Source organism: Plasmodium coatneyi, chromosome 12 (assembly GCF_001680005.1).
Source record: "Plasmodium coatneyi strain Hackeri chromosome 12, complete sequence".
NCBI classification, from domain to species: Eukaryota; Apicomplexa; class Aconoidasida; order Haemosporida; family Plasmodiidae; genus Plasmodium; species Plasmodium coatneyi.
The window spans coordinates 3,033,369-3,045,907 of NC_033567.1; the positions used below are offsets into that span (position 1 = coordinate 3,033,369).

A 12,539-nucleotide genomic window follows, 5' to 3' on the forward strand; every position below is an offset into this window, starting at 1 on the left:
GGCGACTGCCTCACCTCCCAGTAGATGAAACATACGAAAATAAAATGACCCAAAAGGAGAGAGAGGGGGGCCACAGAAAAGAGATGATGTCAGAAGAAAGAAAATGAGTTCTGTGAATGAACTATTAAACTACTTTGTGGTAAATGACGATAAGGACGATGTGGCCAAGGGAGGAGAGGGAGCCAAGTCACGGGCCGAGCAGCTGGAGAGGGACAGACAGAAGGAAAATGAGAAGGCCATCGTGCGGAGGTACTTTCCCGGAAAGGTAACCAATGAACGGAGCAGCTTTGCAACGCCCGCTGCACGGGTTTCACCACAACACTTCTTTTCCTCACAACGCTGTGCTTAACTTCTTGCCCTCCCCCGTAGAAACCCCACTACGCGAAAAACGCCAAGGAGGATGATGACGAAGAAGATGACGATGATGAAGAGGAGGACACCCTCCTCCCGCGTAACGATGCCCTGACGGAATATTTACAAAAACAGGGCCACGCACAAAGGAGAGGCGATACGGATAGGGAGCCTGGGAGTGACCTTCCCCGTAACCGTGGCCATGTAGACTCCAGATATGAGAGACTCAAAAATAAAAGTAAGCTGATCGAAAAAGGAGAACGTAATGTGTCTCGTCTTCTTCATGGTGCATGTGTTATGTTAATTGGTTGCATGGGTTGACTTGTTCGTGGCAGGAGCTATCTTATCTCCACGAGTGAAACCAACTGGTTAGCCGAAGTGAGCATACCATAATAATGGTGATCACCCCCCCCTCAGGCATCAAGGGAGACGAACGGGAAAGAATCACCAGACGGGTTCGAGAAGTGAAGGTTATTAACCACCCGGAGGAGGTGAAGGAAGAAGAGCCCCCAAAATCGCTAGCAGGGGAAGGAGAAGATGCAGACAACTATGAGAAGTACTTTCCCGTAGGACAGGAAGAACAGGAGCATGATACGGAGGAAGAAGAAGCCGGTTGTGACGATGAGGACGAATCTAGCAACTCTTCTGATGATGAATCAGATGACCAAACAGACGATGAAAACTACATGAACGGAGAGGACGGAAGCGCTCCGATGAAACACGAGTACGTGTTTAAAACGAAAAGAAAGACTCTCCTGGAGACGTTCGAAAAGGAGCAAAGCGAAAAACAGCTGTTAAAAGATGAGGAAACCGAAAAAAAAAAAATTGAACTGGAGAAAAAGGAAAAGGCAATAGAGGAAACCATACACAACGATATAATGATTGAACAAATGAAGAATCAGGAAAATAACTTGTTCTCGTCTGATGAAAATTTCGACAACGACGACGATGATGAAGGGGAACCAAATGAAGAAGAGTACCAACTGTGGAAGCTTCGTCACCTGAACAGACTAAAGAGAGACGAACTGGACAGGAGAAAGCATGAACTTGTACAGGAAGAAATTAGCGAAAGGAGGAAAATGACAGATAGGGAGATAATGGAACAAAATAAATCGCTTCCACATAAAGAGAAGAAGAAGAAAAAGAAAATGCTGTTTATGCAAAAGTATTACCACAGGGGAGGATTCTTTCAGGACCTCTTTGAAGAAGGCAAGGAAGAAATTTACACTCGTGATTACAACGAGCCAGTGTATGAGGACAAAGTCGACAAGGAGAATTTGCCCAAAGTGCTTCGCGTCAGGAGGGGCAATTTCGGCAAGCAGGGCCAAACAAAATACACCCACTTGCTCGACAACGACACCTCCAGGAAGGACTCCCTATGGGCGAACCGCGATCTGGAGGACCGCCGCGCCAGGCGGAAGGAGGACCTGTTCGATCGCCCAACCTACAGGAAGGGATAGCCACGTAAAGTGTTGTATGGTTAGTGCGAGGCCAGTTGTGCCTACCCCGCTGCACACCCATTTGTTGCGCATATCCTTTTTTTTTTTAAGTGCCACAACTTCGATCCGTTTAATATGTTCAAAATTTAGAAACATGAAAAAAAAAAAAGTTAAGTTGCTTTGCCGGGCGCGTATGCCCGTCGTCCTTCCATCACTTCCCCCCCTTTGCACACGCGATTTACTAGCTCCGCAGGGGAAAAGCGCGAAATGTGCATGCACCGGTCAGGTGAAAAAACGCCAAAAAAAAAAAAAAAAAAAAAAAATTATTAATAAATTACTGATAAAATAGCTAGCCAGCTAGCTAACCCGTTAACACGCTCAAAAAACAGTCCGGATATTTAGCATGCGGCCCGTCTCATAAAAAATGGAATAAATGGAGGAGTAGTTCTTGTTCGGAAAGACGCAATGCTCGAAGAAGTAAATAAAATTGTTCAGCAGCAGGTAGGACCACATGAACAGATCGTTGGCAAAGGGCAAGTGGAAGACCTCCTGGCAGAAGTTCTCCTGGAAGAGCAAGCTGTTGCTCATTCTGTTGTAAAACGCGTTGGTGAAGTACAAAATTATCGTGGCAACAACTCTGCTTGCAGGAATCACCTTGTACGAACCGACCGCCGTGATATACATGGAATACGCGTAAATGACGTCAAACAGGAAATACAAAAAACCAAAGTGTTCCAGAAAAATGTAGTAAATCTTAATGGCTGGATACTTCTTCGAACAGCTTTTTAAATTAATTAAATAAACATAAGTTAGCTCTGAGTACGTCCAATAATTATTATAATTAAGTGGAAGAAATTTGATAATTTCCATTTGCTTGTTCGCAATTTCGATACAAGTGTAATTCACTTTGTCGTGTCTAAGTTTATTCACAAGGTAAAGGATGTCATTCAAATACATGATGCTGGATCCGTTAAACACCTGCGTCTTTATCAAGGCTAGCAAAATAGAGCAGATAATCACTAGCAGCTTAATTTTCCTGTAATGATTTTTCTCCGTCATTTTGTTAATACTATGCATATACGAGTCGAAGATAAAAACGGACAGAAGGAAGGTTTCCGTTTTGTATCCCAACCCGTGACAAATTTCGTATATATAAGAAAGGTTTAAATCTCTTCCTTCTATAAAGGAATGTATTTTGTACATAAAAATTCGAGACTTGTCAATTAGGATATTTTCCAGGTTGGGTTCATTACCACTTTCTTGAAAATTGAGCACGTGCATGTGGTTTAATGGCCCCTTTTTATTTTTCATTATTTTGTACTTCCAAAATAAGTTGAAGACCTTGTTGTCCACTAGATTTTTGGATTCGTTTTCGTAGATGTGGTTCATGAGTTCTTCTTTCTTGTATAGCTGGAAGCAGGTGTTATACTTACTGTCTATAATTTCTTTCAGTTCCAACGTCCCTATTAGGTAGTCGTTAATAGAAAATGGCAGGTACGTTAATATATTTTTCAACAGCGTGAATAGGTGACTGTAACTGACTTGCGTCACCAAGTTTTTTACACACTCGTCTCCCACGCCTCTGCTCAGCTGCCTGTTCAGGTTCCTGCTGATGTTCCGCACCACTTCGTAGTTCATTTGATCGTCTTGTTTGCTTTCCTCTCCGTCATGTGCACGTCTGCGTAGTTGGTCTCCCTGTAGGGTTCTTCCCACATCGCCGCACACACCACTGTTCATGCCGGTGCCCATCCCGCACTGCGACTCACGCATCGCGCTCAATTCCTTGTCTTGCCCGAACTTCTTCCTGGCGGACAACTTCTTGCCGCCCTCCACCGCCATCCTGCTCCTCTCGTACTTCTTCTCGATGTCCTTTTTGCAGATTCCCTTCCGTGCAATTTCTTCCCCTTCGCCCGCGTTGATCTTCACCATTTTGTGGGTGCCTCTGGAGGGGTCAACAGTAGATGCGAACGCAGCGACGGGGAAGAGTGTCCTGGGTGGATGGCTTAGGTCCGTTTATGCACGGTCGGGAAGTTCTTACACTAAATGTGTAGCGATGTGGCCGTTCTACCAATGGCTGCTTAGCCGTCGCGATACAGCCAACACCCCGGTTGGGTAATTTCCCCCCTTTGCAGACGGGCACGCGCTCTTTGGATGTGTCTTCCTGCGCGCAACTGCAACCACAGGACTGATCGCTAGGCCGTTTGCAGGCACGGCTTACTTCTCTGTGTAGCCTCCTATTTGGTGGTAGAAAAAAGGTGTCAGCTGGTCGGTGTAGTACACGAGTTGGCGTAGTGAGCAAGTCGACTTAACAAACGGATGGACCCTTGGAACGATTAACCTACTCACCAAGGCAGCCCTGCGACGCTCCAAATGCGCGCTAACTTCTGGGGGGATGTGAGGAAAAAAACGAAAACCATGCGACTCCACCCCACTGCGCTTTCAGTATATGATACATATGAATGTACTTGCATATGTATGCATACATCCGTAGATGATAATGCTACACGGAAAAGAGGGTGAGGTCGGTAAGAGAACAGATCCAAAAATGAGCATACATTATTAACATGGTCAGGCGGGACACTGCATTAGGTGCCTCCGGGTGTGCAGGGAAAATATCTCAGCGGGACAAAAATGGAAAAAGTGGAAAAAATAGGCAAAGTGCCAAAATGGGCAAACATTCGCGGAGGGGCCAAAACTCACACAGGCAAAATGCACAATTAGAGGGACATTTTAATTTTCTGCATCATAAGGCCACCCTCGTGGTGCGTGAACAGGCGCGCGCGTTGGGGATCCCCGAAATGGGCGTTTCCCGGGGGACAAAAAAAAAAAAAAAAAAAAAAAAAAGAGCAAATAAATGAAGTAATAAAAATGGAGCAAAAGCAAAGTGGAATGACACAGACTGCTGCCAAATAAACGCAGAACAAAGCGAGGCAAAACGAAAATGAAGTCCCCACTTGTGCAACCTCCAAAGGAGACATTCGAAGGGGAGGGAGTAGGCCACTGCCTATCCGCTCGTACATCCACACGCAAACGTAAGCAACTCCTATCGGGATGGGAAAATGCGTCCCCATACAGAAGAGTGAACTCTTCGCGTAGCCCTTGGCGCACTACGGGGACTAATCAGCACAGATTATGGAGCAGGAACACACGTGGCAATCCCTCACAGAAACGGAACTCAGTTTATAAACGTGGCACAATTACGTCCCTACACGGATTCACAGGTTTTTGCAATGTCTAACTGGGGATACATTTAATTTGAAGGGGTACCTTTGCTTGCTCCCCGTTCCCCGTTCGCCTCCTCTTCCTCCGAGTTGGTTTTATTTAGCAAAAATGGGTCTCCAGAAAAAGTGCGTCACAGGAAGGGGAGCCAATTTACCAATGTACGAAGGGGAAAAAAATGGATTCACATTTGTCTAGTGTGAAAAAGAAGGAAAATATATTATGCATGTATGTAAAGGCATATTTATTTTTACTTATGGGTGAACGACTTTTCGCTGAATACTTCACCTCGTTGTACAATTCTCCCATGCTTGTCAGTGGAATACTCAAAAAAAAAAAAAAAAAAACCCACATGTTTCTCCCTTCCCTCGGCGCACACATTCATTCTGCTTCTCTTTGCCAACTCGTTACATAAGCGCTATGGGCATATAAGTGAAGTACGAAACAAAAAAGAAAAAAAAAATGAGCCCATTGAGCATGGGAATTTGACGGCGCCATCTTTTTCTTGCGTTAGATGTGTCGATGGAGGGAAATGGGTGAAGCGGTCTCGGGGGGCGACGCGATTGGATCATGCGGGGAAGGGGAGGTCACACGGGTGAAGGAATTGGATCATCGTAGCAGTAACTCGAGTGTGTAATGAAAAAAAAAAAAAAAAAAAAAACACACGAAATTACAAAGCAGTGCAACACGTCAGGAAGAATGGCAAAAAGGATCATGATCCCCCGGTCGAAAAGTGTCACAGCTTGGAGGCGATACCTCGCCTTTTGTTTTTTCACCCCCCCTTCGTGTGTAAAATAAAAAAAAAAAGAACGGCCGCTCGGCTCCTTTAACCGTTTCTTCGTAACTTCTCCAATGCTTGTACGGAGCATATTACCTGCGGCTGCGTTATTCACCTGAGCGGGGGGCCAAAATGTTCATCAGTTGGAGCCTTGAAGTGTGCACACCGATTGTAGGTATACGTGTGTGCCTGTTATCCTGCACAAGCTGCGTTGTCGCGTTTCGGAGACTCCATGTTGGCGCAGCAACGCAGCTTGTGCAGGATAACAGGCACAAGCACAACGCCACATGTACTTTTACTACTTGCCCCAATAAGAAGTGCATATACTTTTGCAACAACAATTTACTCGTTCACTTCAAAAATGTATGACCTGTTCAGGCAACTTTTCAAAAAAAAAAAAAAAAAATACCCTTTTTGGCTTTAAAAATGTATGACCTGTTCATACACTTTTGGGAAAAAAAAAAAAAAAAAAGATTTTCCCCTGTGTAATTTCAAAACTGTATGACCTGTTCATACAACTTTTGCTGGGAAAAAGAAAAAGCTGATTCTTTTTAAAAAATACACAATGTTGAAATGCGTGACGCTTAAGGGCAGGACATCCGTGGGTGTTTCACCTATAGGCATGTTGCTAACTACCGAGGCATTTCCCAATATTTGTGTCTCCCTCTGTTCTAACACATTCGAGGGACATGCCACCAGTTTGGGAGTTCCCTTGGGGATACGCCCTACAAAAAGGTGGGTAAGTGTGAAATGAAGTACTGATCACACATAATCATAATAGGGGGAGGTAAATCATTTGTGCATTCTAACAACCATCCAGCAAAAAGGATGACATCGGATGGACACATATATATAATGTGGGTCAACAGGCACGTGTGCGAAGGGAGGGGCCTTGTCCAACTTGTGTATCATTCACCCGTTGGAACGATCACACAAGGTGGTAATCAGAGAAGCGGAAATATTATTTTTTTTTTAACCCCATCGTCGATTTAGCTGCTACGTCCCGCATACGTGGAAAGGGCCCCCCCTCAAAAAAAAAAAAAAAAAAATTAATAGCCTAATAAGGTAGGCACTCTTCTGTATACATATATGCGGCACTTTTTATGCCGCAAATACGTGTTGATTAAATGGTTAGAAGCGGGGAGCAGACTCCGCATATTGCGAACGCACCAAAAGGATGAGAAATAAAAGGAGTCACTACATGACACTGCAATGAAAAAATTGTGACGCTGCTTCTGCGTTTCCCCGTGGTTGGCTCCGACCCAGATAATGCAACGGAGGGCAAGAAAAATTCCCCTTTTTTTTGTTTCTAATTTTTTAAGACGGTTTCGCCCTTTTGAGTAGTGCTTAACACTGTTTGGGTTCAGGGTTAGATGCCCCCCGTTAAGTGCAGCAAAAGGGGGAAAAAACTAACTCGGTCGTTCTTCCGTTGGCAATAAAAGCGGCGTTTTCCCGTTTATGCCTCCGTCATACAAATGGAGAGGGACATGAGCTCCAGGTTTTCCCATGCTAACCTCATACCAATTTGCTGAATAGGATAGATCACGCAGTCGAACATAGGGCCTCGGCTTTAAAGGGAGTTGCCAACGTTGGGAATGAAAAATTATATCCCTCACCCATCTTGATGGATTCCCAACTAACCACGATGAACAACTTCCTGGTAAGGGTCCACACGGACGACGACCAAATAAGGGATGAACTTCACAACCAATTCGCGCAGAACTTTGTTTCGGGGGATCCCCCCAAAGAGGCGCCACACGAATCTGAAAAATGGGAGGAAGCGCCAAGGTATGTTCTCACGGAGCATTACGTGGACACGTATTTAACTCCGTTTCTGATTAGAAGTGATGAGGAGGGGGATCCGTATAACTGCGTGGTTTGTCAGCTGGACGTGCGGTTCGGCAAGAGAGGGTTGGTTACTTGTAACGATGTCACCACGTCAAATCATGTGACCACCCCTAAGGGTGACGCCAGGAGTGATGAACGAACGCTGCTGGTGCAGCTGTGCGGGTCCCACATCTACTTCGAAAACATGCAAGAGGAGGGATTCCACGTGAAGACAAATCAGCGGGGGAAGAAGTTCCGAGAGTACAAAATAAAAAACAGAGATGTACTCCTCCTTCACGGTAGTTGCAACTACACCGACGTGAAAGGGTTATATAACTATATTAGAAAGAACAAACAGGACTTGGAAAGCGCACTCAACAAACTGGAAGGAAGTTTCTTCCTCCTCTATATTGACTATTCAGACGAACAGGCAAACATATACTTTTGTAATGACGCCTGGGGAATGAAGTCTGTCATGTTCTTCTACGAGCAGTCCTCCGTCTTGTTAACAAATTCGTATGGACTTTTCATTCACCACCATTTTAATTTTACCAAAGGGGATGGGATCAATTACCTGTTCGACAATTCATCTGTCGACGGAGAACTGAACTTGGTTCACCATGATGGGGTGTTCCGAACAGACGATGAGGTTCTCCCTAAGTGGAGTGGATCTCCCAGAAGGGGTAGTCAACAGGAACAAGGAAATATCCCCCCCCAAAGTATCATAAACGATAAGGTAGGAACACAGATAAGCCCCTACCACATTTACAGCGTGAACATATTCGAAAAAGGCAAAATAACGTTAAATAAGATCACTAAAAGGAATAGCATCTACACCAAGTATACCGACTGGAGTAACGATCACCTCTCCGTGGAAGAAAATTTTCATCGCATTTGCAACTTTGTTGAGGGGATTTACTTCACACACAGTGGGTATAGGGAGGAGTGGGCTCTCCTAAAACGCACCATTCAGGAATCGGTGAAGCATTATATTCATGGGGACGCAGACAAACGGAGGGACGCACAAACCATGCTAAACAACTGTTTTGTCCAAACGTATATGAAGTTGTTAAGAGGAGTCATTGAGAGGAAAATCGAGGAAGTTTTTCCCAATACGGAAGATCAATCTGAAGTAGGGAAAAATCACCTGAACGGTGCAGGTGAAAATGAAAAATTTACAGAAAATTTTATGCAAAATGTTCCCTTCAGAGTTGAATGTAACCAACGTGAGGGGAAAGACAAATCGGTGGGGATCCTCTTCTCGGGAGGGATAGACTCAACCCTGCTGGCGTTAACGACGATAAGATCCTACTTCAGTCGGTATACAGATGGGTATGTTGAACTGGTAAACGTGTGCTTCGACGACAATGCGGTCGATAGGTACACCTCACTAATTTCGTATGAACAAATTGTAAAGCTTCACCCCGAACACGATATCAGGTTAGTGTTTGTTGACGTCTCCGCAGAGGACCTACTCAAATACGAGAGGATTATTTTTTCATTGATGTCCCCCAATAGCACTACCATGGATTTCAACATATCTGCTGCTTTTTTTTTTGCCAATTTGGGGAGGGGCGTTCTTTTTCCGCGTTCCTTTTTCCAGCGCCCCGAGTGGGCCTACATAAAGGGGCGCGCCTCTCCCGCGCTGAACGTGCCAAACGGAAACGGGGCAGAAGCAACTTTCACAGAATCTACCGTGATAGATGCGACCGTGATAAAGGCAACCGGGACAGACGCAACCGTGGCAAAGTCCAAATGCAGAGTGTGCCAATTTGTCATGAGCAGCAAGTGCGTGCACAGGTGCTGCTCCGTCTGCTGCAGAAAGCTGAGGTACGTCTACCGGAGGGAACTTTCCCAGGGGGCGTCATCACAGACGCCATCGCAGACGCCACGGAGTGGGGACATCTACCAAATAGAGCACGACGCAAATAAGGGAGATAAATCCCTTTACCTTATTGTGAAGAAGAAAAAGGTCCTAATTAACTTTGAGCTGTTTGCTGAGTGCGCCGCACATAAGGAGAGGATGTACGATTATGAGCTGATAGATTCGCTGTTTAGAGACTTCAACAGGGAACTTGGCAAGAGGGAGCTCCACGAAGAAGAGGAATGCAACATCGAGCAGGCACAACCAAACGGCAATGCACCTTCCCGCGTCGACATGCTTAGAGATACGCGCCATAGCAACTTCATAGACCAGTTTGTTGCCAAACACGCGGAAAACGACCCGCAAAAATTTGAACAAATAAAAAGGCTCTTTTACGTAAAGTCGAAAAAGAAGGGACATCATGGAACCAGTGTGGATGACCAAAAGAAGGAAAAACTCTTCATAGATGTAGATGAGTCTCCCCAGAAAGAGGAGACACTGAACTACCTGAAGAGGGACCTATACCAAAGTTGCACTGCCTCCCACTCTATAGCAGAGGAAGGTTCGTATGAGTGTAAGCACCACCTGCTAATCATAGGTAGTGGAGCAGATGAGCTGTTTGGAGGCTACTACCGCCAGAACAACAGACAACCGGCAAAAAGAGAATCCAAACAGAAAACACATTTCAAGAAAAACGAAATGATAAAGGATGTGAGAAGAATCTGGATGAGAAATCTGTACCGAGATGATCGTATATTATGTTTTACTAGTTTTTCTGATAAGGTCCTTTTTTATCCCTACTTGGATATGAACCTGGTGGATTTCCTCTTTTCGGTGTCATTTTACATGATAGAGGCTCCCCTTGGGGGGTTGGCACAGACGCAAGGAGAACCTTCCTTTCCGAAAAGTGTAGCAAAAGGGGAACCCTCCAACGTGGGATGCCTATCCGTAAATCTCGACGAATGTTCCAGCATCTATGAATTTATTAGAACCCACAAAGTTAGCAAGTGGGTTCTACGCATGGGACTCTTTTTCTCACACTGCAAGGAGTTGATGCTCTTCAAAAAGAAGGCTATTCAGTTTGGTTCTAAATCGAAGAACGTGCAGATGTACATGCGGGAGTGGATCTCCCGTGAGGCAGGCAAGCTCACAGGTGGGGAAATTCCCATGGGGGAAATTCCCGTGGGGGACACGCATGCTTCTTCCGAATGGGTCCTCCCTAGTGACAAAAAAAAGGGGACAGACAGGTACACCCTCCTGTCCTGAGGGGAGCAGCACTTCATGCGTACAAAGGTGTGGAAGAGGGTCACCCAGTTTATTGGGCAAATATTCGGATGAAGCCACGGGTGGACGCTTTTTACAGACGTGGTGAGAGTCCCCCTGAGTGAAAACTTCCTCCCCGCAAAGGTGACAGAATTAGCCACCACCAACAGGACCACCAACAGCTGCACCACCAATGGCAACATTCCTCTGCATCTCCGCCAACGCATCGCCCACCTTGCTAAACGGAATGACGAAAATCGTGACGAACTCCTTGTATGTGACTTCCCTATTTTTACCATTCACGACTTCATAAAATTTCTTCACGTTGTTGTTGTTCCACAACACATGATAAGTCTTGTGTTGAAAAAAATACTCCTCCTCGTAGTTGGAAAAGATAATCTCTCCCTGCTCATTTTTGTAAACCTTTGTATAAAATAAGAGGTAATCGAAAAAATAGAATTTCTTCTCACTGTCATCTAGATCTTCAATCCCTTGAGACCAGAACACGTCTTCAATGATGTTCTTATGAATTAGGGGGACTAACGTTATGGGTGTGTTTAGGATGCGGTGACCAATTAGCAGGCCAACGTTCTTCGCTTCGTTGGACGAAAGGAGTGAAGTAATCTTTTTCACACTCTCTACATAATCCGGAACGTTAACCTTTTTCACCTTCTGTAGTAGAAGTTCCTTCAGGGCACCAATTTCTTCGTACTGGTTTAGGTTTATTATGGTTTGAAAGCCGACCACGTTCTGATCACTGTTATTGGGGAGGTCCGTTGTGTCATCTGCTGGATCTTCAGTGGAACCTTCCTTCTCACCAACGTTCGGCCCATTCGCCACGCACAGGAACTTTCCAATGTTCTGCTGGTCGCATATAATGCTTACCAACTCCTCGGTGCACTTTAAATTGGAATAAAGCTCCGTACTCCTTAAGAGGATCCTTACGTTGTCTTTGTATTTATCTGTGGGGTCTATCAGTTCGAACTCAACCAAAAGTTGGTCCTCCTCTTCGCTGTCCTCTTCTCTCGCCTCCTTCACTTTTCTCTTCTTGAGCTTCTTCTTAAGCTTCTCCTTTCGCTTCATCATTTTCTTTTTTTTTTTTTTTTCCTTTTTCTCATCCGACTTTTTTACCCCCTTAAGGTGTTTCTTTTTACCACCGGGGGGATTATTACTTCCTTTCCCATTTTTCAGTTTGTTTTTTTTTTTTTTTTTAACTTCACTGTGGGGTGTTGTTTTATCCGAAATGTGACCTTCCAGGGGAGCACTGCCCTGGGATGGCTTGCATACCGAGGGACCCTCCTCCTGCTTTTCCATCTGTTATGCAAATAGGCAGCGACCTGGAGGGGGAAGTTTTCGATAGTGGTTGCCTAGCAGGTTCACCAATCAGTGCGTCACTCTTCTTCCCTGATTGGGGGATCTAGTCATTTCTGCAATATCCCTGTGCTGCGCTTTTAACAGCCCATCCAAGCAAATGACACGCCTACGATGAAGCGCCTACTTGGAGTATTTTTTTTTAAAATAAATGTTCCCAGTTCGAGAGTTCTTTGCCTGCTGTACGTCCCCGATTTTATATTCGTCCTTTCTGCATATCCCCCGTTGCGATGAAAAAATGTTTACGGTGGCGACTTTTTTTTTTTTTTTTTTTTTCCCTCGGGACCGCCGCGGAGAGGTCACAGGTGGATTGTGCACAGTTGGGCCTTCCCCGATATGAAACTAACCAAATGAAGCGTGGACTTCACAACACACTGTCGTGAGAGGTACGGGTTGGTTGGTGCACTTTTTTCCCCTTTGAGAGAAC

The 12,539-nt window shown here is 45.1% G+C and overlaps 4 protein-coding genes across 4 annotated transcripts; 2 read left to right on the top strand and 2 right to left on the bottom strand.

Moving 5' to 3' along the window:
• Positions 1–103: 103 nt before the first annotated feature.
• On the top strand, positions 104–1,811 carry PCOAH_00043440 (Microfibril-associated protein-like protein; the record flags this gene model as incomplete). Its single annotated transcript, XM_020061128.1, has 3 exons — positions 104–265; positions 370–613; positions 769–1,811. 3 exons carry the CDS (start codon positions 104–106, stop codon positions 1,809–1,811), a joined length of 1,449 nt encoding a protein of 482 aa, XP_019916242.1.
• Positions 1,812–2,168: 357 nt separating this feature from the next.
• On the bottom strand, positions 2,169–3,719 carry PCOAH_00043450 (Uncharacterized protein; the record flags this gene model as incomplete). The annotated part of the gene is made up of 1 exon (XM_020061129.1): positions 2,169–3,719. One exon carries the CDS (start codon positions 3,717–3,719, stop codon positions 2,169–2,171), a length of 1,551 nt encoding a protein of 516 aa, XP_019917086.1.
• A 3,713-nt stretch (positions 3,720–7,432) lies between these two features.
• PCOAH_00043460 (Asparagine synthase) lies at positions 7,433–10,744 on the top strand (the record flags this gene model as incomplete). The annotated part of the gene is made up of 1 exon (XM_020061130.1): positions 7,433–10,744. One exon carries the CDS (start codon positions 7,433–7,435, stop codon positions 10,742–10,744), a length of 3,312 nt encoding a protein of 1,103 aa, XP_019916549.1.
• A 150-nt stretch (positions 10,745–10,894) lies between these two features.
• Positions 10,895–12,055, bottom strand: PCOAH_00043470 (Uncharacterized protein; the record flags this gene model as incomplete). The annotated part of the gene is made up of 1 exon (XM_020061131.1): positions 10,895–12,055. The coding sequence occupies one exon, from the start codon at positions 12,053–12,055 to the stop codon at positions 10,895–10,897; it is 1,161 nt and encodes a 386-aa protein (XP_019916190.1).
• Positions 12,056–12,539: the final 484 nt, after the last annotated feature.